This window comes from Sus scrofa, chromosome 17, assembly GCF_000003025.6.
Source record: "Sus scrofa isolate TJ Tabasco breed Duroc chromosome 17, Sscrofa11.1, whole genome shotgun sequence".
NCBI classification, from domain to species: Eukaryota; Metazoa; Chordata; class Mammalia; order Artiodactyla; family Suidae; genus Sus; species Sus scrofa.
In genome coordinates, this window is record NC_010459.5 from 28,669,647 (window position 1) to 28,691,838 (window position 22,192).

Below are 22,192 nucleotides of genomic sequence, written 5' to 3' on the forward strand. Positions count from 1 at the left end.
CCATGTTGCTGTGGCTGTGGTGTAGGTCGGCAGCTGTAGCTCTGATCGTCTAGCCTGGGAATCTCCATATGCCACAGCTGCAGCCCTAAAAAGTCTTAAAAGAAAAAAAAGAAAGCAAAAGGCAATCAATGCCAAATGGAAGGCAGAGAACACTGTGGGAATTCTGAGGAAGGTCATTTCAGGGAAGACAGATGAAGACAGTTGGTGTGAAGAAGTCATATGCCTATGCCGTCTCCTGGGAGAACTGCATACGGCAGGATGGGCAGTGCCTTCCCGGAAAAGGGATGGTGTCTCTGAGGAGGAGACACAAGCCAAGACTGATCATTCAGGAGGTTCACAGAGGGAGCTGTCTGTGAAAGATAAAGGGGAGACCTGAGGCAGCCAAAGGCTGCAGACCACAGGGCAGGGATGACCCCTGCACACAAGAGGGGGAGAAGGAAGGGTCAGCACAGGTCTGAGAAGCTGCCGGCAGGCCAACCTGGAGCCCTCAAGCCAAAGTCACCCTTAGAGGCATCCGGTCTCGAGTGAACAGGCCACTTTGGTTCCCCTGCTTGTGCAGTCACTGGCTGGGAGCCCAGGAGGAGCTCAGCTCTGGCTCCGACGCTGCAGACGCTGGAGGGCGGCAGCGGGAGCCAGGAGTCAACGATATCCTGCAGCTGAGCACACTGAGGGCACATTCTCAAGGCACCCACAGTTGGCTGTGAGCAAGGGCACCAGTCCCTCAAGTGTCCTTGAAAGCATGCTTGAGCCTAAATTAAAACGTGCCATCACTAAGATCAAACACAAGACAGTATCAATGGGCTCCTTATCTTTGTCAAAGGGATTTTTTTTAATCAAGCTGTAATTATAAAAGTGATATCAAAGTACATATTTACTGTTGAAGATTACGACTACTTTTAAAACACTGTTCAATGGTTTTCAGATGTGGTTTCAGTTTCTAAAACAATGCAGAAGACATAAAATGGTTATGAGACATCTCTCTTCCAAAAATCAAAGCTGAAACCCTGAAAAGAAGATTCAGAACTAACTCAGAAACAAAGCTCTACTAAGAAACTAGAAGGTAAATCCTTTGCTAACAGGTTGCTCAGGGCAGCAATCTGATCAAATGAGAATATGAGAAAACACTGTGCCAAAGTGTAAAGTGCTATATGCATAGGATATATCAATTCAATCCAGTTATGTCATCTGTGGGGTTAAGTCACATTAAAGGTAAAAATGGAGAAACGCAAAATTAGCCTCAAACACCAGAGCCACACCCACAGGGAAGATGTTCCCACACTGAGAGGCATGAAGGAAAGACCACTGGGGACACGGCAGTTTCCCTTGTCCCACCTCATGCCACTCTCGGGTACACGGTCACTGAGGAGGAGGGCAGCACCTGCATCACTTCAACTGGCCCTATTTTATGTCTATACATATTCATATTTATTTACATATACACATTTCCCCCTTCTGGCCAATGATTTAGTACATAAGTTAAACTGTATTTATGAGATCATTCCCCAAATGAACAACAAAAAGTCTCTCAGATTACAATATTTTCTTTATTTTATGAGGCTACATGGCAGAGAAGAAGGAGGGAGACACACTCAGCTCCTACACTACACCAGTGAGAAAGCCATTCGGCAGTTGGCTTCATGTCATATGAGCGCTCCCTTCACGACCCTGTCATCCACTGCCCCATCCGCGGCCTTAGGGGAAGCGGTGCCCCCTTGTCAAGCCTGACCTCCTGCCTCACCCTCCTGCTTCCACCGAGTGCCAGAGTTTTCACAATTTTATCCCCTTTCTCTCTACTTTTTCTTCAATTTTGTTCTTTTGTTGCTTCCTTCTCCTAAATGTAAATAAACTCAAATTCCCCCAGGTCTTAAAAAAATGTAAAAACCAGAGTTCCCGTAGTGGCGCAGCGGAAACGAACCCGACTAGGAACCATGAGGTTGCAGGTTCAATCCCTGGCCTCGCTCACTGGGTTAAGGATCCGGCTGAGGGTCAGAGACGAGGCTTGGATCTGGCATTGCTGTGGCTGTGGTGTAGGCCCGTGGCTACAGCTCCAATTAGACCCTTAGCCTGGGAACCTCCATGAGCCACAGGAAGCGGCCCTAGAAAAGGCAAAAAGACAAAAAAGAAGAAGAAGAAGAAAGAAAAGAGTTAAAAACTTACAATGCCAGGTGCGGCCCTAAAAAGAGAAAAGATAGGGGGAAAAAATGTAAAAACTGTATCTACACACACACACACACACACGCACGCACGCACGCACACACCCATCCATCCCTGATCTGGAACTTCCCCTTCTCTTCCTGGCATGTTAATGTGCACTCTTTTTCCGTTGCAAGGCCCAGAAATAAAATTCAAGCTGGCTAAAGCAAAAACAGGGTGTCATGGGCTCCTGCAACTAAGAAGCTGGGGGTGGGGATGGAAGGCAGAGCTGAGCCCCTCAGCTCACAGAGGGTCTGCTGGACCCTTTCTGAGTCTCTGTCTCTCTGCTCTGCTTCCCTCTTGAGTGTGGACTTCGATTTGAGGCAGGTGCCCTCCACGTGGAGGGAAAAATGAACACTGACATCCTCTTGGTTTGTCATCCAAAAGATGGGAGCTCTCACTCTCCAGGCATCCACAGTGCAAACCTCAGGGAGACTGGGGCTTCTGGACTGGTCACCAACAAAGGATTGACTTGGCTCTTCCTCTGCTTAAAACTCTTTCCTGATTCCCAGCATCTACCCAGACCACAGGATAAAGGGCGCTCTCAGCCCACGGTGGCCACACCATTGCCTCTGCAGTCTCCTCACCCTCATCCCGTCCACCTGGGAAACTCCCGGATCCACAATCTCAGACCCACCTCAGTTCCGCCCTCCCTTGGCTGTGCCTCCTCTACACCTGGGGCCGCCCATACTATCCATCCCACTCGACCTAGGCATTAACACCCTCGTGGTAAATGCAACTGTTTACCTGCCTGTCTCTGAAGACGCAGCCCTACCAAGTAGACAGGCACATACACACTCAAAAAAATGTACATGAAACTGACTTTTTTTTAAAATTCAGAACAAGATAGTTGCCTACTACATTTACACATTAAGTATTCTTAATTTTTACAAGAGTAATGCATTCCTTCTTTTAAAAATAATTTTAAATTTTAAATTGAATCGATTTGCTATTTTGAAAGTCAATTTCTTAAAAACGATAAAAAATTCTCCAGCTTTTTTTTTTTTCTGTCTTTTTGCCTTTCCTAGGGCTGCTCCCACAGCATATGGAGGTTCCCAGGCTAGGAGTCTAATCGGAGCTCTAGCCGCTGGCTTACACCACAGCCACAGCAACGCAGGATCCGAGTCGCGTCCGCAACCTACACCACAGCTCATGGCAACGCCGGATCCTAACCCACTGAGCGAGGCCAGGGATCGAACCAGCAACCTCATAGTTCCTTGACGGATTCGTTAACCACTGCAATACAACAGGGAACTCCAACAACTCTAGTTTCATCTATGGTACTTAATTTAGAGACTGAAGATCAGTACTCCAAAAAGCTACCAAAATATTTATGTCCGTTCACAAATAAAGCACTTACAAACAAAATAAAAATTATAAAAGTTTACATTGAAATATTCCGGACCTATCAATTACCTCTCTTCCCAGAACAAAAAAAGGTGGTGGGCACTCTTTTTCAGTTATTTCAAACAAAGCATCTGAGACTTTCACCCTCAGGTCACCTTTCTCACATGAGAAGGTCTAGAAAATCTCAAGCCCTAGGAGCAGGGATGATGCACAGAAGGAATCTTTTATCTTCTGTCATGTTCAAATCAAATAGAGCCTCAATCTTCCTAGAAGAAATATGGTAAAACACACTAGGAAGAAAGCAGCAAAACTCAAAGCGATGTTTTTGAGAGATGTGTGAAAACTGCTGCGCTTCTGTTTATATGTTAACATTCATTCTGGTAGGTAAATACATTTTCTGGTATGTAAATATGCTTTTAAGTCAGACAAGACATAACATGGGCTTTACAGGCCAAGGACTCCCAGCCCCACCCCTCACAGGACAAGGCTCCGCCTCTGTGAGCCTCAGTTCCCCCATCTCCGGGCTGCAGAGGGGCAGGGAGGATCCACTACCTTCATCATAGGCTCAGGGGCTACTCAATGGGACCGTGACGACAATAAACAACCATATCACAGCATACTAACCTCTCAGTAAACTCCAGACCCCACATCCAAAAACCCCCCAGCCATTTCCATTTAGATCTTACCTTCTTCTCAACATACATCACGCCAACCTCATCCTCCTCTGTCACTAGCCACGGTCTCCTCCCAACTCTATGAGCTCTATTCGTGACACCCCCGTTCTCCCAAATACCTGACACCAATGATCAAATAATAACGTGTGTGTGTATTGCTTGTCAGACTAGAGTGGAAATGGTTGTCTCCATCCTTGCTGCTGGCAGGGCCAAAGAGGGTGAGTCAGGAAAGCGCCGTGAATGGAGACATGATCGTGCCCAGCCCGGCCACCTGACTTGAGTGGAATCTATTCTAGGGAAATAATGCAAAAGACAGAAAAAGCTGCTTCCCAAGATGTTTAGAACAGTATGATTTATCTTGGAGAAAGAAAGAAAAAGAGAGAGAATTAGAGAGGGGGGAAAAAAGGAGGGAGAGAAGATGGAAGGAAGGAAACAATTTAAGCACCCAGGAAATGGTAAGCTAAACTATGGTACAGTCTCAACAGATCACTGCAGTTAATAAAAATAAAAGGAACAAGTCATGGGGAAATGCTAATAACAAGCTTAAAAGACGTTTTAAATTGCCAATGAACTTGTTCCTACATAAAGAAACAGATGCACAAAAGGAAATCTTCAATATGTTTGATTTTGCTCTATCAGCACATAGAGCATCTGTGAGAGACTGTTCTGGCCTCTCTGGCTCCAAATATTTGAACCCTGGCATCACCAGATCTGACTTGCCTGTGGCCGGGGATCCCAGCCTCTCCTCCTCCAGATCAACCACCCCTGGGCGCAGCGCTGCAAACCTCCCTCTCCTCACTCCCCTCAGAGATCGCCAGCCCCCACCCCCCCTCCACTCATCGGGGCCCAACTCCAGGCTCCGTCAAGGCCAGCCTTCTCAGTGTCACCCTTCCCATCAGCCCCAGCCCCTTTTCCCTCGTCCTGCCTGCAGAGAGGCAGTTCTCCAATCTTATCATTTGACCTACTAAGAATTCTCCTACTGGGCCCTCTCACCTGCAGGATAAGATCTGCGCTTCTAACTCCAGCAACAAGGCCCTTTCTGATCTGGCCCCAACCTGCCACAGCTTCAACTGGTCAGGGCACCCCACCTCCTGCCCCCATGACCCCGAAGTCCAAGGCACTGTCCTGCCCTTACCCCTGGCCCACACACTACTGCAGTCTCCTCTCTGACACTGGGGACACCCTCAGGACCAGGGTCCTAGCACCCTGTCCCCAGTGCCCAGCCTTTCACTCACTTTCCCCCACCGCACCCCCCCCCAGGCCTGGGAAGAGGCAGCCTGGCCTGTTTCCACCACCAGCCCCTCGGGAAGAAACACCCTGCCCCTCTCACTACATTCCCCAAGTCCAGCCCTGCCTGGTCCCGTGTGCAGCCACTGGGCACATCTGGTCACTGAGCACTGGAAATGCTGTGGCCTGAACTCAGGTGTACAATACACACTGGGTTTCAAAGACTTGGTATGAAAAAAAAAAAAAAAAAAAAGGAAAATGTTTCACATTTTATTTTCCTTACTTGTATAATAATACCTGTATACCTGTTAGATGTACAGATTAAATACACTATATTACTGAAATTAATTTCATCTGTTTCTTTTTACTCTTTTAGATGTGGCTACCAGAGAATTTCAAGTTACACCTGTGGCTCACATGTATCTCTATGGAACAGAGCTAGTCTAACCATTCTTTAGGGTTAGCTAGTCTAACCATCCTTCAAGACACCCCATCTTTGTGCCATTCTTAATTATCTTTTTTTTTTTTGAAGGCTGATACAGATCTATTTAATCAATTAGATTTTGATGGCCATTTAGAAAAAAGATTTTCTACTGAGACTTTTTTTTTTTTTTAAACAACACTCTAATATCTTGACTTTTTTTTTTTTTTCCCCACTGTACAGCAAGGGGGTCAGGTTATCCTTACATGTATACATTACAATTATATTTTTCCCCCACCCTTTCTTCTGTTGCAACATTAATTATCTTTTTCTCCTTTTGAAATTCTGTAACGGAGTCTATCACACGAGCCCCTCTCCCATTACGTAATACACCACGGGCTTACTAGCTTGTTACAGCCGTCCTTCCTGCCACATCAGTGTCATTTCTGTACCCTATTCACGGACTCACAGTAGGCACTCAACCTTTAATTAGACATGGAATCATTGCGGCAGCAACACACAGTACATTTCTTGCCCATTCCGTTGTGTTTTGCTCACTTATTTACTCTCCCAACGATGATTTCAACAGTCTAAGGAGAACTGGGAGTCAGATGACCTAACAGCTCTTTGTTCTTCCTCTAATTAACATAATACATACAGTACAGAACTATGTTAGGCTTGGCCCCCCATAAGCCCTGCCTGTGCCTCACCCCCCCCACACACACACCCCCAACACACACAGGAAACAAAGTTAACAGGCTGATCTACAATACACAGTCAGGTGAAAGTAGCCAAGCAAGTTCTAACTAGAGTCATCACCCTGACACGAAGAAATACTCTACTTTTCACAGCTAATTATGTGTTTCTCAGCCAGGTGTCATAAATGCAGACTAATTTTTATGAAGAGGGAACAAATCCATCACAATCAGTAAAATAAGAAAGGAGAGGGGACCACCTATCAAACATGCTTGTCCTATCCTATTAATGACAGGAGACAAGCAATGGGAGAGGAAGTGTTAAATGCCTACTCCAAGCCGATGTAGTTTGCACATCACACCCCCAACAACCTTTACAAGGCAGCCGTCACCACATTCATTTTACAGAGTAAAGAAACAGGTTCAAAGACAGGCTGAGTAACTTGCCCAAAGTCATGCAGCTGCAGGCTACAAATCCAGGTCAGTGGTATCAACTTGGTATGTAAAAAACAACATTATCACTTGAAAATATGTGAAAAGCAAGACTATTATGTAAATATACAAATAAAAACACAGTAATAATTTTTTTCATTTCCTTCAAATAGTTTCTTGATCTCAGCTAAATTCTATCTTTCCGATCCAAAGGCCTCTTTTTCTAAGTAGACGTTTCCTTTTTGTAGCAAATAAATAGGGGATGTGACATGACAGAAGTCGTACACTGATGCACTATTTTTCTTTAAAGTCTTTAAACCACAGTTGTAAGTGAACATTTACATGAAGCATTTTGGCTGGAACTCAGACAATTTATAAAAATCTAGCCCCACGGATAAAGATTACAGTAATAAACAAAATAAACTGGGCCATTCCACAAGCACATGCATCAAAAAAGAAAAACATACATATACATAAGGAAATTTCAAGGAGCTCCTCCACTGCTACAAAACTGAGGTCAAGTGGCTCAACGAAAGGACCAAAGAAAGTTCCTCAAAATAAGATACACACCTTGAAGTGAAACTACAGAGCCTAGAAAACTAAATGCTTTCTCAGAAAGGTAACAATGTCCTAAGAGACCCAACTGATCTAGGTTTTTTGTTTTTGGTTTTTTTTGTCTTTTTCCAAGGCCACACCAGCGGCATAAGGAGGTTCCCAGGCTAGGGGTCGAATCAGAGCTGTAGCTACCAGCCTACACCACAGCCACAGTGACCCACACCACAGCTCAAAGCAATGCAGGATCCTTAACCCACTGAGCGAGACCAGGGATCGAAGCCGCAACCTCATGGTTCTTAGTGGATTCGTTAACCACTGAGCCATGAAGGGAACTCCCAACTGATCTAGATTTAATTGATTCTGCCTTTTACAAATGTAGCCAATTTAATCCTGTAGACCTGGCCAGAACAAAAAGCTCCAGTTCTCTACCACAAAAAAAGGCCCCAAGTATCAAACACTTTACAATGATACTCCACTCTCCTTTATCAAAAATGCCCCTGCAGGAGGTGTTAAGCTGTCACCACTGGGAACTCCGCATAAAGCGAGCAGTGTGCTCCTAGTATTTCAGTACAGGAAGTAGAAAGTCCAGTTTACCAAGAACACAGCATTTCACTTTCCAAAGTCTTGAAAACTAATCCCTGTAACAGTGCCTAATTTACATTTCATTCCAAACTGAACAGGACAGTGGAATCTCAAGGAATCCAGGAATGTGAAAAACTTCACTTGGCAAAACCAGGTGTGTGTATTTTTCCCCCTTAGAAGTACTTCGCAGAGTATAAATAGAAATCACTTGCAACTTTTCATCTCATGAACAAGATCTTTTAAAAAAAATTCTCACATATAAAATGAATTCTTTTCTACCATATTCCCTCAAGTGACAGACACATTAAGACCGTGTGCCCTAAATCAGGTGATTTGTGCTCAATTTAAGAATAACAAAGATAACTAGAGGAAATATAAGGTATCCTTTTCTCAGCCCCCAAACACACAAGGACAAGTCCATCTGTAATGGCAAAGGTGTTTTCACCCTAAACAGAAGACTAAGGAGTTAAGAAAACAAACACAGAGCAAACCAGTTACAGATCACAGGCGGCTGGTGACAGGAAGCCTTGTGGACACTTCACACCCCCAGGGGTGAGCTTCCTCACAGGTCAAGTGCAGGCCCACCTGGGCTCTGCAGACCCTCCACCCAGCAAGCTCATAAAAACGGAAGAAGGCACATAACCATCGGTGTCATCCTGACAATAAAGGAGAAGCAGCCTCCTTGAACCCAGGAAAGTCACCCTCCCTCCAAGCTGACACGAGGACCCCCCCTTCACACGAAGGACACAAAGAAACTGAAGCATCCGGACCCATGGGAGGAGAGATGACACTTAAATCAAATGTATCCAGGGGCCACTTGGAGTCCCAGCCTATTTGGGGATCGAGCTCATAAGTAAAAATAAAATTAAAGTGCGGTGGCAGGGGGGAGGGAGTGACAGTTCAATTAAGCTGGGACCGCTTGGGGTCTCCGTCCACTTACGGTCTCGGTTTAAAAATTAGAAACTGGGAGGGAAGCTGACAGTCCAGGGTGTGCTCATGAGGACTACTGGGTCCGGTTCTGTGGGGAGGGGACCGTCCAAGCTATGCCCGGCCCCGGGGCCACCGTGAGAATCCGGGGTAAGTTACACTGGGGGGCACAAGCGAGCCCGAGGGCCGGGGTGCCCGCATTCCGGGGAACAATAAGATCTCTGGCGCCCCCGCCCCCCAGCTCCGACCCCCGACCCGCCTGCAAGTGCCCCGCCGGCCGCGCCGCGCGCCTCACCCAGCAGCGCCCGCAGGTGCTTCAGGCGGGTCAGCACGTCCTTCTTGGGGTCCAGCACCTTCTGGGTGGACTTTTTCACATCCCCGTGGCTCCTTCGGGAGAACATGCCGCCGCGGGAGCCCGGGCCCCGCCGGCGGGGCAGGAGGCGACTGCGCCGCGCGAGTCACCGCATAGGGTCGGGCCGGCGCGTGTCGCGCGGGCCGCTCGCCGCCTCCCGCCCGGCCGCCGCCGCCGCCGCCGCCGCCGCCGCTGCTGCCGCCGCCCGGGTTGTGGCTCCAGGAAGGAGGGGCGGGCTGGTCCGGCGAGGGGCGGGGCAGGAAGGCGGTGACTGCGCGGAACCCGCCGCCCCGCCCCCGCGGGAGGTGCGGGCCGGCCCCTCGGGCGCAGCGCACGCGAGCGTGATGGGGACTGCCTCGCCGGGGCTCACCAGGGCGCAGAGCCAGAGCCGCAAATCACAAAGAAGCTGGCCCCACGTTCACGCTGGACTACAGGTCCCGGGATGCGCTGCGACCGGGCCCTCCAATCAGGCTTGCGTGCCCTCAGCACTTTGGAGTCAGTGGGCGGGCTCTGAGCACGTCCTCCGCTTTCCTCCCCAGCCGTGGGCCGCAAGTGCTTCTGGGAGATGTAGTTCTCCTGAAGGCGTGGCGCTGAAACTCATTTCCAAGGTCTCCAGCGACTGGGCAGCATCTACCCGCTCCTTACCCCAGAAGGCCCAAGGCTTCTGTACCTACACTTTCTGGCCTGTGCACCAGCCCCAGTTCCCTTTAGTGCAGCGTGGACCACAGAAACATTTCAGCAAGATAAATTTAATTAAGGCTTTCAAAATGTGAACTATTCTAAGTTCTAGATTCACACCAGGGAGGGAGGGAGCAGGAAAGAGTGCAAATCCCTTTGATCATACCCAAATCGCAGCTCCAGTTTCACACTAAAATGAATGGCTCTGGAGTACGAAAGCACATGCCTAGGCTCTGGGAGAGGAGGCCAGCCACTCCCTTGGTTCCTGGGACCCATCCTCACTTGGGATATGTGGGTGCCTCTTTCGAAGGGCATCTCAACGTCTTACCTCTTGCTTTGTGGGAAGTGAACCTTAGTCTCCATGTTGTGCAAGGCCTCCTTGCAATACAGTAGCAGAACCAGAAATAGAACCTGAGGGACCTGACTCTCAGGCTGGTATGCTTTTTAAGGCCAGGCCCCTGTAACCTGGGGCAAGACTCTGAGATAGAAGATGGTCTGGAGATTTCTGACAAGAGATCTGTAGCGTTATTTACTGGCATCTGGAGCCTTTGATGCTCCAGATTTTAACAACATTTTAGCAAACACTTAAATTAGTTGTTTAAAATATGTGTTTTCCATCCAATTGGGATGACACAACTGTCTTTTTCTCATTCATCTGAACTGTAACTTGGGGGAAGACCTCAGTGTTTACACAGCTTTATACCCTCATCACTGAGCACAGTATCTGACTTGGAAGCACTCAGTAAAAATTCATTAAACCAAATGGGGGGTTCCTATTGTGACTCAGTGAGTTAAGAACCGGACATAGTGTCTCTGAGGATGTGGGTTTGATCACTGGCCTCACTCAGTGGGTTAAGGATCTGGCCTTGCTGTAAGCTGCGGAGTGGGTCACAGACACGGCTCACATCTGGCATTGCTGTGGCTGTGGCATAAGCTGGCAGTGGCAGCTCTGATTCAGCCCCTAGCCTGGGAACTTCAATAGGCCACAGGTGTGGCCCCAGAATGGAAAAAAAAAGTTAATTAATGAAATGGGACAAAAAGCTAAAATAACCCTACCTTTTTTGTTTTGTTTTTTTCTTTTTAGGGCCCAACCTGCATCCTATGGAACTTCCCGGGCTGAGGTCAAATCAGAGCTGCAACTATGACCTATACCACAGCCCCAGCAACACCGGATCCTTAACCCACTGAGCAAGGCCAGGGATCGAATCTGAATCCTCAAGGACCCTAGTCAGGTTCTTAACCACTGAGCCACAACAGGAACTCCCTATAATCCTACACATTAAACTAGTCATGCCAAAGATATCACTTTGTTGTTAGAGCCTCCCTCTATATTTGTCCAGTTGTCAAATAGCACTTATAGAACTGGGATGTATTCTTCCAAAGGAACATTACTCAGCAACCAAAAGGAATAGACCACCAATAAACACAATGATATGGGTGACCCAGAAATGGAAGCACCACAACATGCTGATGGCAGAACTGCCCTACCAGCCTCAGTCCCCAAATGACATCTCAATCAGGGCCACAAACCCTCCAAGAATGCCACAAGAGAGAAGTTACCTCCTCTCTTAAGTCAAGGCATTCTGAGTGTCTTTACTGCAGAAATTAAGCCTTAATCTGACTACACATAGTAATCATAATATTCACTGCATCATTCCTCTAGGAGAGGATACCTTTCATTGCATTGATGGAAAAAAATAGGATGGAAAAAATAGGATATTAGGAAATTCAACTTTTCTATCGCAAAGCAACCAGTCGTCATAGTCAAACATTTGTTGAGCACCTGCTGTGTTCAAGGCATGAGTCTAAACTCTAGAGATAATAAGTTGTATAAGATGCAGGCCCCTGACCTCCAAAGCTTCCAACTCGGTTGAGGGACAGAGCAACTGGATAAATGAAAAGAGAAACAATAGTGCTCAGTAAACACGTGACATGATCAAAACTTGGTAGAACCAGAAACAGGCATTCATGCATATAGATTCATCACATCCATCATAACAAGCCTTTTCTTGCTGATGAAAATGTAGAACTCTAAGTCTTCTCCAAAAAAGCAAGAAAACTAGGTTATTACTTTCAGCTTTTTCACCCACCCACCATGTTTAATACATGTGAAGAAAAGAAAGTAAGAATACTTATTTTCCATTGCACCACAGAATCTCTCTGCTAGACTGTGAACTTGAGGACATTACCTGCTTTGCAATTAATTCTTTTTCCCTGGAGTCTCAGCGTGCCAGGAAATCAAGAGTATAAATCAAGGAGTTTCCATCGTGGTGTAGCAGTTAACGAATCTGACTAGGAACCATGAGGTTGTGGATTCGATCCCTGGCCTAGCTCATTGGGTTAAGGATCCAGCATTGCCATGACTGGTGTGTAGGTCGCAGATACGGCTAAGATCTGGCATTGCTGTGGCTGTGGCACAGGCTGTGGCGTAGGCTGTAGCTCCGATTTAACCCCTAGCTTGGGAACCTCCATATGCCACAGGTGTGGCCCTAGAAAGCAAAAAACAAAGAGTTTAAATTAAGAGTTAAAAACTTACAATGCAGGAGTTCCCCTCATGGCTCATCAGTAAGGAACCTGACTAGAATCTGCGAGGATGCAGGTTCGATCCCTAACCCCACAGGGACAGCAGGTTAAAAGGCCACTGTCACTGCAGCGGGTCAGGTCACTGCTGTGGCCAGGGAATTTCTACATGACACAGGCTCAGTCAGAAATAAAAAAAGACACACACTGAAATCCTACTTCTAAGAATCTGTTCTGAGGAGTTCCCACTGTGGCTCAGTGGGAATGAATCCAACTAGTATCCATGAGGATGCAGGTTCAATCCCTGGCCTCTCTCAATGGGTTAAGGATCTGGTGTTGCTACAAGCTGTGGTGTAGGTCACAGACTTGCCTGGGATCTGGCATTGCTGTGGCTATAGTGTAGCCTGGCAGCTGTAGCTCTGATTGACCCCTAGCCTAGGAACCTCCATATGCTGCACCTGTGGCCCTAAAAAAAGAAAAAAAAAAAAAAGACTCTATTCTAAAGATATACCTGCCCAAATATACAACCTCACTGGAAGTATATTCCTCCAACATAATTTATAATAGCCAAATAGTGGGTTGAGCAGGAATGTCTATGTCTTAATCCCTAGAATTTGTTTGTTTGTTTGTTTTTGGGAAAAAGATATTTGCAGATACAATCAAGGTAAAGATCTCGAGGTGAAATCCCCTTGGATTATCTGGTTGATCCCTAAATCAAATGAGTGTCCTAAAAGACAGAGAGAAGGCACATAAACAGAGAAGGTGGAAACAGGCAGAGAGCAGAGTCCTGTAACAACAAGCCATGTGACCCTCTAGTCTAATTCCTGGCCTCACTCAGTGGGTTGAGGATCCCGTGTTGCCATGAGCTGTGATATAGGTCGCAGACACAGTTCAGATCTAGTGTTGCTATGGCTGTGGTGTAGGCTGGAGGCTACAGCTCTGATTTAGCCCCTAGCCTGAGAACCTCCATATGCCACAGGTGCAGCCCTAAAGAAAAGAAAAAGAAGAAGCCAAGATGGTGTCTCCCCTGGAGGTCTTCCAGAGGAAGCCTGACCCTGAACTTGATCTCAGACGTATAGACTCCAGAACCGTGAGAAAATCAATTTCTCTTATTTTAGGCCACCTGTTTGGTGGTCATGTCTTGCAGCATCCCCGGAAAATGAATACTGCCAGAAACTGGAGAGAACCAGTGTCGATTCCCTAGCGGGACCTGACTGGACATGGTGCACACACATACATCTAAGAGTGGCCACCTGAATGCAGGACACCACTTAATGCAGGTTGTGCAGCACTCTGCAACCTTGAGGAATAATAAGAACATTTCCTACGTTCTCATTTTACTCAATCTCCCTGATATATTAAGTTTAAAAGCAATGGACAGAACGTAAAATACATGGTCACCTGCTTTTTTTTTTTTTTTTCAAAAAGAAACATTGGAATGATGAATCAAAAAACAACATTAATATGGAGTTTCTGTCATGGCACAGTGGAAACAAATCCAATTAGGAACCATGAGGTTGTGGGTTCAATCCCTGGCATTGTTGAGTGAGCCATGAGCTGTGGTGTACGTCGCAGATGTGGCTTGGATGTGGGGTTGATGTGGCTGTGGCATAGGCTGGCAGCTGTAGCTCCAATTAGACCCCAAGCCTGGGAACCTCCATATGCCATGGGTGCAGCCCTAAAAAGCCAAAAAAAAAAAATTTAATACATACCTAAGTGGAATGCAGGATGAGGTGGAATGGATAAGAGATGGCAAAAGGTCCTCTTCAAGTATAATTTTCTATATGCCAAAATCATATGTATATATAGTTTTACTTTTTGAACCTTTAAATGTTTTGCATATTTGAAAATTAAAATAAATAGATAAATTTGAAAATTGAAAATAAACAGACAATGGAGTTCCCATCGTGGCTCAGTGGTTAACAAATCCAACTAGGAACCATGAGGTTGTGGGTTCGATCCCTGGCCTTGCTCCAATGAGTTAAGGATCTGGCGTTGCCATGAGCTGTGGTGTAGGTCACAGACACGGCTCAGATCCTGAGTTGCCGTGGCTCTAATGTAGACCGACAGCTATACCTCCAATTAGACCCCTAGCCTAGGAACCTGCAAATGCCACGGGAGCGGCCCTAGAACAGGCGAAAAGACAAAAAAAAAAAAAAAGAAAAGAAACAGATAAACAGAATAAACAAATGAACAAAACTGTATATTTAATTGATAATGCAGCTATATAAAGAAAATAATTCTCATTAATGTCTTTATTTTATTTTTCCTTTTTCAGTCGCATCCGCAGCATATGGAAGTTCAATGACAGGCTGGGCCAGGGATCGAACTGGCAATGCCACAGAGATAAGCCAGACCATTAACCCACTGCACCACAGCAGGAACACCATGAGTGACCTTAAAAACAGTATTTTGATTGTACCTCTACAGAGGGATATACGCTAAAGACGAAAAGATATGCAAAGAAATATTAACTGTTATTAGGACTAAGGTTTTCAGTGTAAAAGAAAGGAGACACAAAAATAAAACCAAAGAAATTAAGCAAAAACTCTAAAAAATTAAATTTCACTTGGAAATATTAGTATGAATTCATGATTTCAAAATATGTGCAAGGGTCAAGGTTTATTCTTTTCCATACAGATATGTAGTGGTTCCTGCAATACTTATTAAAAGATTCTCTTGGAGTTCCCTTGTGGTGCAGCTGGCTAAGGATCCAGCATTGTCACTGCAGAGGCTCAGATTGCTGCTGTGGTGCAGGTTCAATCCCTGGCCCGGGAACTGGGGCAAGGCCGGAAAAAAAAAAAAAGATTTTCTTTTCCTGCATTGAATTAACTTGATAGCTTGACCATATGTGTGCCTATTTCTGAACTCCCTGTTCTGTTCTATTGATCCGGTTGTTTAACCTTAAACAATTACCTCTGTCTTGATAACTAAAGCTTCATTGTAAGTCTTGATTTCAGATAGTGTATGTTTTCCTTGTTCGAGATTATTTTGCCTATTTAAGTATTTCTAGTTCCCTATATATTTTAGAATCAACTTATCTATTCATTATTTTTTAAATCTACTGTTACCTAGTTCCTCTAATCTCTGGAAGGGCCTAGAAGCAATATCACTTGGTGACAATGAGCACCCCTAGCACCCAGATCTTGGTTTCTAAATATCATTCCCCACCCAAAGTCATCAGGGTTCTTTAGAGAAGTGGCCAATTCCAGATATGGGGCAGGAAATACAGAGTGACCTTAACACTGTGCTCGAAGACCAATGGCAAAGTCTCTAAAACATAGGGGCCAGCTTGAAGGGGCTTCTTATGGCCAAATGTGGGATAATTTGATCCTCAAAAAGGAAAATGACTGTTTTTGATGATGACATCTTGAGTAAATAAAAATTCAGGAATTCCCAATAATATTCAAAAGATTTTTTTTTTTTTTTTTTTTGCTATCTTTAGGGCCACACCCACAGCATATGGACGTTCCCAGGCTAGGGGTTGAATCAGAGCTGTAGCCGCCAGCCTACACCACAGCCACAGCAATGCTGGATCATTAACCCACTGAGTGAGGCCAGGGATCAAACCTGCATCCTCATGGATACTAGTCAGATCTGTTTCCACTGAGCTACGATGGGAACTCCTCCCAAAAGAATTTTTAAAAATGTACGAGGTGAGTGTTTCAAGTAGAAAACATTTATTGCACCTTTGATGATATGGGGCAGACTGTAAAAAAAAATTAAGAGCTTCAGGTAGCTAAGACTCTTCCTCAGTAACACATGGGGAACCTGATTTGAAATGGTTTCAAGATCCTAACCAGTGGAGGATGCAGGGCTCTAGGGCTCTACGGTCCCCTCCCTTTATCACTTACCAGAAAAGTGTCATGTTTCCCTATAACACCAAATTGGATTTACTTGTGCTGGAAGATAGTGACCAAGTGATCATGACAAAGTACCTAAAATGAGATGAGACCAGAGGGCCAAAGAATAAGTCAGAATACCCATCAATTCCCAACGTTATTGGCAGGGAAATTTTCTTTTGGGGGGGGTCATATACTATTTATATAAATTCAAGGAGTTCCGGTAGTGGCTCAGTGGTTAACGAATCCGACTAGGAACCATGAAGTTGCAGGTTTAATCCCTGGTCTTGCTCAGTGGGTTAAGGATCTGGCATTGCCGTGAGCTGTGGTGTAGGTTGCAGACGAGGCTTGGATCTCACATTGCTATGGCTCTGGCATAGGCCGGCGGCTGCAGCTCCAATTAGACCCCTAGCCTGGGAACCTCCATATGCTGAGGGAGCGGCCCAAGAAATGGTAAAAAGACAAATAAAAATAAAAATAAAAACAAAATAAATTCAAACCAATTTTTTTTTTTTTTTTGGCTTTTTGCTTTTTAGGGCCGCACCTGTGGCATATGGAGGTTCCCAGGCTAGGGGTCAAATTGGAGCTGTAGCCGCTAGCCTATGCCACAGCCACAGCGAAGCCAGATCCCAGCCATGTCTGCAACCTACACCACAGCTCATGGCAACTCCAGATCCCTAACCGCTGAGTGAGGCCGGGGATCAAACCTGCGTCCTCATGGATGCTAGTCAGATTCATTTCCACTGAGCCACGAAGGGAACTCCAAGCCAACAAATATTAATGGAACAAATACTATAGCAGAATTGTGATGATCATAGTTTTGCACTTTCCCATTCTTTTCCATCGTACTGAAAATTAGTCTTTCAAGGTACTTCATGAAAACTGCAGCTCTCATCATCATCGATGCTAAATATTTACTGAACAGTTCTCCTCATCCCCAGGCTTATGCCCAGCACAGGGCTGAGATCAGCATTCAATCAATATTTGTTGAATGAATGAACTCATTCATTCATTCCTACCTTAAGATCTCAGCATAACTAGGGAATACTGTTCAGTACAAAGGGTTTGATTTAATTAACATATTATGCACCTATATTTTAAAATTCCACTTTTCTCAGAAATCTTTCTAAAATATACCTCAGGCTTCCCCATCTTTCTTTATTGAATTATAATTGACCTACAGTATTCTATTAGTTTTGAGTGTACAACATAGTGATTCAATATATATTCATTTATTTATTGTCTTTTGTCTTTTTAGGGCCACACCCAAGGCATATGGAGGATCACAGGCTAAGGGTCGAGTCCGCTACAGCTGCCAGCCTACACCACAGTCACTGCAACACGGGATCTGAGCCATGTCTTCAACCTATACCACGGCTCACGGCAACACCAGATCCTTAACTCACTGACTGAACCCGCGTCCTCATGGATACTAGTCAGGTTGGTTAACTGCTGAGCCACGATGAGAACTCCGTGATTCAATATTTTGATGCATGATCATCACAGTAAATCTAGTCACCATCTGTCATCAGACACAGTTATTTCAATATTATTGACTATATTCTCTATGCTGTGCATTAGTCCCTATCCTCTTAAACAGAGTATTCATTGTTGAGGAGACCATAATTTACACCCCCCCCCCCCCCCCCCCGTCTCCTGCATTTTCTCCTAAATTGCTGTTGCTACTAGCAACAAAGGAGAAATGCCCTGTAGGCTTTCCCCGGCTAATTTTGAACGCATCTTACCCCCAAACTCAGTCATTGCTTTCAGAGGTAATTAGCTTGCCTTCTTAACTTCCACAGCTGGAATCATTCCATACACTTAGACCTGCCAGTCTTGTGGTTTCCAGATAGACTACATGTTAATGCATTTTAATTCCAAATTTTTCATTCACCCGAATTTTTCAGTTTGGAAGAATTGTTTTTTCAGATGGACAAAAATATTTCATGCCTGCGAGTTAATCCTAATTGTCATGAATATTGGGTTCATTTTCATATCTGGAAAAATTCAACCTTTCGCCGCAAATATTGCAGTCAGATAAGTTCATTGTGCCTGTCTCCCAGAGGGAGGTGTCTTAGTATGTCAGACATACTTCAGGTCTTCATTTGGACATTACTGGCCATTATTGTCACAGCCGCAGGTTGTTTGTTTTTATGGATCATGGGACCTTTGGTGTCTTTATTTTCTTTTAAAAAGTGACAATATGGAGTTCCCGTCATGGCTCAGTGGTTAACGAATCCAACTAGGAACCATGAGCTTTGGGTTCGATCCCTGGCCTTGCTCAGTGGGTTAAGGATCCGGTGTTGCCATGAGCTGTGGTGTAGGCTGCAGATGCAGCTCAGATTCTGAGTTGCTGTGGCTCTGGCGTAGGCTGGCGGCTACAACTCTGATTCGACCCCTAGCCTGGGAACCTTCATATGCCGCAGGAGTGGCCCAAGAAATAGCAAAAAGATTAAAAAATAAAAAATACATTTTAAAAAAGTGATAATATAATAAATCCAAGTGTTTTTTTTTTGTATCAACCTTCACCCTGAAATACTGACTTAATATCATTTGAGTACGTACCTTGTGCCCTTGAGAACGTACATCCACCTAAAATTCCCAAGAAAGAAAAGATGACCACCTCTTACAAAAATGAAATGCAAAACCCAGCATTTAAGAAACAAGAAGCCTGGACTTCCCACTGTGGCTCGTAGAAACAAATCTGACTAGTAGTATCCATGAGGATGCAGGTTCGATCCCTGACCTTGCTCACTGAGTTAAGGATCTGGTATTGCCGCGAGTTGTGGTGTAGGTCACAGACGTGGCTCAGATCTGGCGTTGCTGTGGCTGTGGCATAGTCCAGCAGCTACAGCTCCAATTTGACCCCAAGCCTGGGAACCTCCATATGCCCTGGCTGTGGTCCTAAAAAAAAAAAAGAAACCCAATGTCTGTTTTCCAGATGATATATTACTCTAGACCTTGAAAACATATATTATGTGCTCCTTCCAAAAATTTCCTATTAGTTTTACTTCTGGTAGAAAACTATTAGTTTCTTTTCTTTCCAAATATCTGTCAAGTAAGGAGATTTAATACTTAACTTTAAACTTGACTATAAATCATTTTATATGAGAATTTCAATTCAGAAAAGACTCGAAAAAGTTTTTGAAAGTGTACTACCATTTTGATATGTCTGATAGATGCCCGATAACAAAGCGATGCCCAAAGGGAAAGAAACCTAATCGTTTTTCTAAATTTATTCAAGCAGATGTTTTCACAGCTGTGCATTTCAACCACGATGTCATCTCCTTGGGATATATTTTCAATTTTTTTATCATCAAAACAGTAATAACATTTCAGTATTAAATCATGGCCGTACATCAACATCTAGAAAAAACAAGCATATAAGTAAGCACATGAGCACATCAATAAGTAAAAAAAAAGTCTTTGAATGACAATGTTAAAAAAAAAAATCAAGAGTCATGGAAACTATCTAAATGGTGAATAAAACCCAAATAAAAGGTGATGTACAAAGGCTAGAGAGACAGAGCGACACGAGGTAAGAAGCCTGCAAAAATGTATTCATTAGCTCACCTCTGTCCTCAGTATACAAAATGGTCCTGTTTTAATATTAGATGAGATATACTTTTTTTTTTTTTTTTGTATTTTTGCCATTTCTTGGGCTGCTCCCACGGTATATGGAGGTTCCCAGGCTAGGGGTCGAATCAGAGCTGTAGCTGCCGTCTTACACTAGAGCCTCAGCAATACGGGATCCGAGCCACATCTTTGACCTACACCACAGCTTACGGCAACGCCGGATCCTTAACCCACTGAGCAAGGCCAGGGATCGAACCCCCAATCTCATGGTTCCTAGTTGGATTCGTTAACCACTGAGCCACGGTGGGAACTCCAGATGTACTTTTTTTTTCCAGGCTAGGGGCTGAATTGGAGCTGCAGCTGCCAGCCTACCCCACGACCACAGCAATGCCAGATCTGAGCTGTGCCTGCAACCTGCACCACAGCTCACGGCAATACTGGATCCTTAATCCACTAAGCGAAGCCAGGGACTGAACCCACATCATGGATACTAGCAGATTCATAACCTGTTCATTCACAACTGGAACGCCCTCATAATTTTGAACTGAGTGCCAGATTTTCTGAAAATGAGTACAGATTATGGAATATCAACAAAATGTATTCCTTCAGAATGGAGACAGTCATCATATGGTTTGTTTTATTTGCAAATTCCTGTGATTTTCTAGAAAAAAATGAATCTCAGAGTAATTTTTGGAGAACTTCATCATTTTTTTGGAAACACATGAATACAAATTCTTGGAGTTCCTGTCTGACTCGACCCCTAGCCTGGGAACCTCCATATGCCGCGGAAGCAGCCCAAGAAAAGGCAAAAAGACAAAAAAAAAAAAAAATTTAAAAATAAAAAAAATTTAAAAAAGAATACAAATTCTTTCCTAATCTACATATAAACATGTCTTAAATTGAAACTCTTTTTACCTGGTATTTCAGATAGCGTTCTTAGTTGCAAGCAGCAGAACAACTCATTTGAAGAATGTTGGCTCTTGGAATCAATAAGACAGGAAATTTCCGTTGTGGCATAGCAGAAACGAATCTGATTAGTATCCATGAGGACACAAGTTCAATCCCTGGTCTCTCTCAGTGGGTTAAGGATCTGGCATTGCTGTGAGCTATGATGTAGGTCGCCAACGCGGCTCAGATCCCGAGTTGCTGTGTCTGTGTGGCAGGCCAGCAGCTGAAGTTCCAATTCAACCCCTAACCTGGAAACTTCCATGTGCTACAGGTGTGGCCCTAAAAAGAAAAAGGAAAAAAAGAAGCAAAATCAGTGGAATGTTGGGAAACCTGGCTCAGAAGATAACTCAGACAGTGCTGCAGCTCCACATGCTACAAATGAGGACATAACCTCAACCCCCAGAGAAGTCACAGTTTAATGGATGAGATGGACACCCAAATAGATGATAGCAATTCACAGCAGTGGTACGTTTGAGGCATTATGGGAAATAGCAGGAAGGACTGGGGATTGGCCTCGCAGAAGACTTCCTGGAGGAGGCGACACTTGAACTGGGAATTCTGAATACACCCAGGCAAGGCTAAGAAATAAGATGTGAAGGGCTGTGGGAGGAACACCACATGGGTTTGTGTGGTTCCTATCCAGATTTGTGCCACAATCACATTCAGCATACTGCAGGGGCTGCAGAAATATGTGTGTTCTTGTAGTCGTGTAAAAACGGCAGGGCCAGATGGTAGTGAAGGGTGGTGATAAAATAAAATGAGAAGAGGCAGGTGAATTTCTGCTGAGTGTGTGGAAGGCAGGATGGATGACAGCAAAGGCCAACGCTCTGATTTGCAGTCCTTCCCCCTTGCTAGCTGTATAATCCTATGATTTACTTCTCTAAGCCTCAGTTTTCCTCATCTAAAAAATGGAGTCATATGCACTAGGCTATTTGTTCTAAGGAGTAAATGAGCATAGAAAGAATTGAGCACAATGCCTGGTACCAAAATATTCAGTAAATAATATTTTGTTTCTCCCTTTTCTCCCACTCCCAAAAATCCAAACAAGGAAATTCCTGTTTGCTAAGATTGTCAATTTGTGTGCACACTTTATTTCTAAATGTGTTTAATAGGAGGGGTTTACCCTGATAGCCCCATCACACCAGGTGAAATAGCTGCATCTTTTTGGATCTTAAACGATGCTGGATTAAGAATGCTGGCCTGGGAGTTCCCACTGTGGCACA

General features: G+C 44.8%; 1 protein-coding gene across 10 annotated transcripts in view; it reads right to left on the reverse strand.

Annotated features, from left to right (window-relative positions):
* The window catches only part of RALGAPA2 (Ral GTPase activating protein catalytic alpha subunit 2), a 271,136-nt gene extending 261,551 nt beyond the window's left edge, over positions 1 to 9,585 (reverse strand). For 4 of the 10 annotated variants that reach the window (XR_002340063.1, XM_021078026.1, XM_021078029.1 and 1 more), the window contains exon 1: positions 9,349 to 9,454. Coding sequence is in view for 8 of the 10 variants with exons in the window: in XM_021078026.1 (XP_020933685.1) it covers positions 9,349 to 9,454 (106 nt within the window). In the remaining 2 variants the exon portion in view is untranslated. Of the gene's footprint in view, positions 1 to 9,348 lie in introns of all 10 variants that reach the window. The other 6 variants (XM_021078032.1, XM_021078031.1, XM_021078028.1 and 3 more) reach the window with 4 other exon arrangements.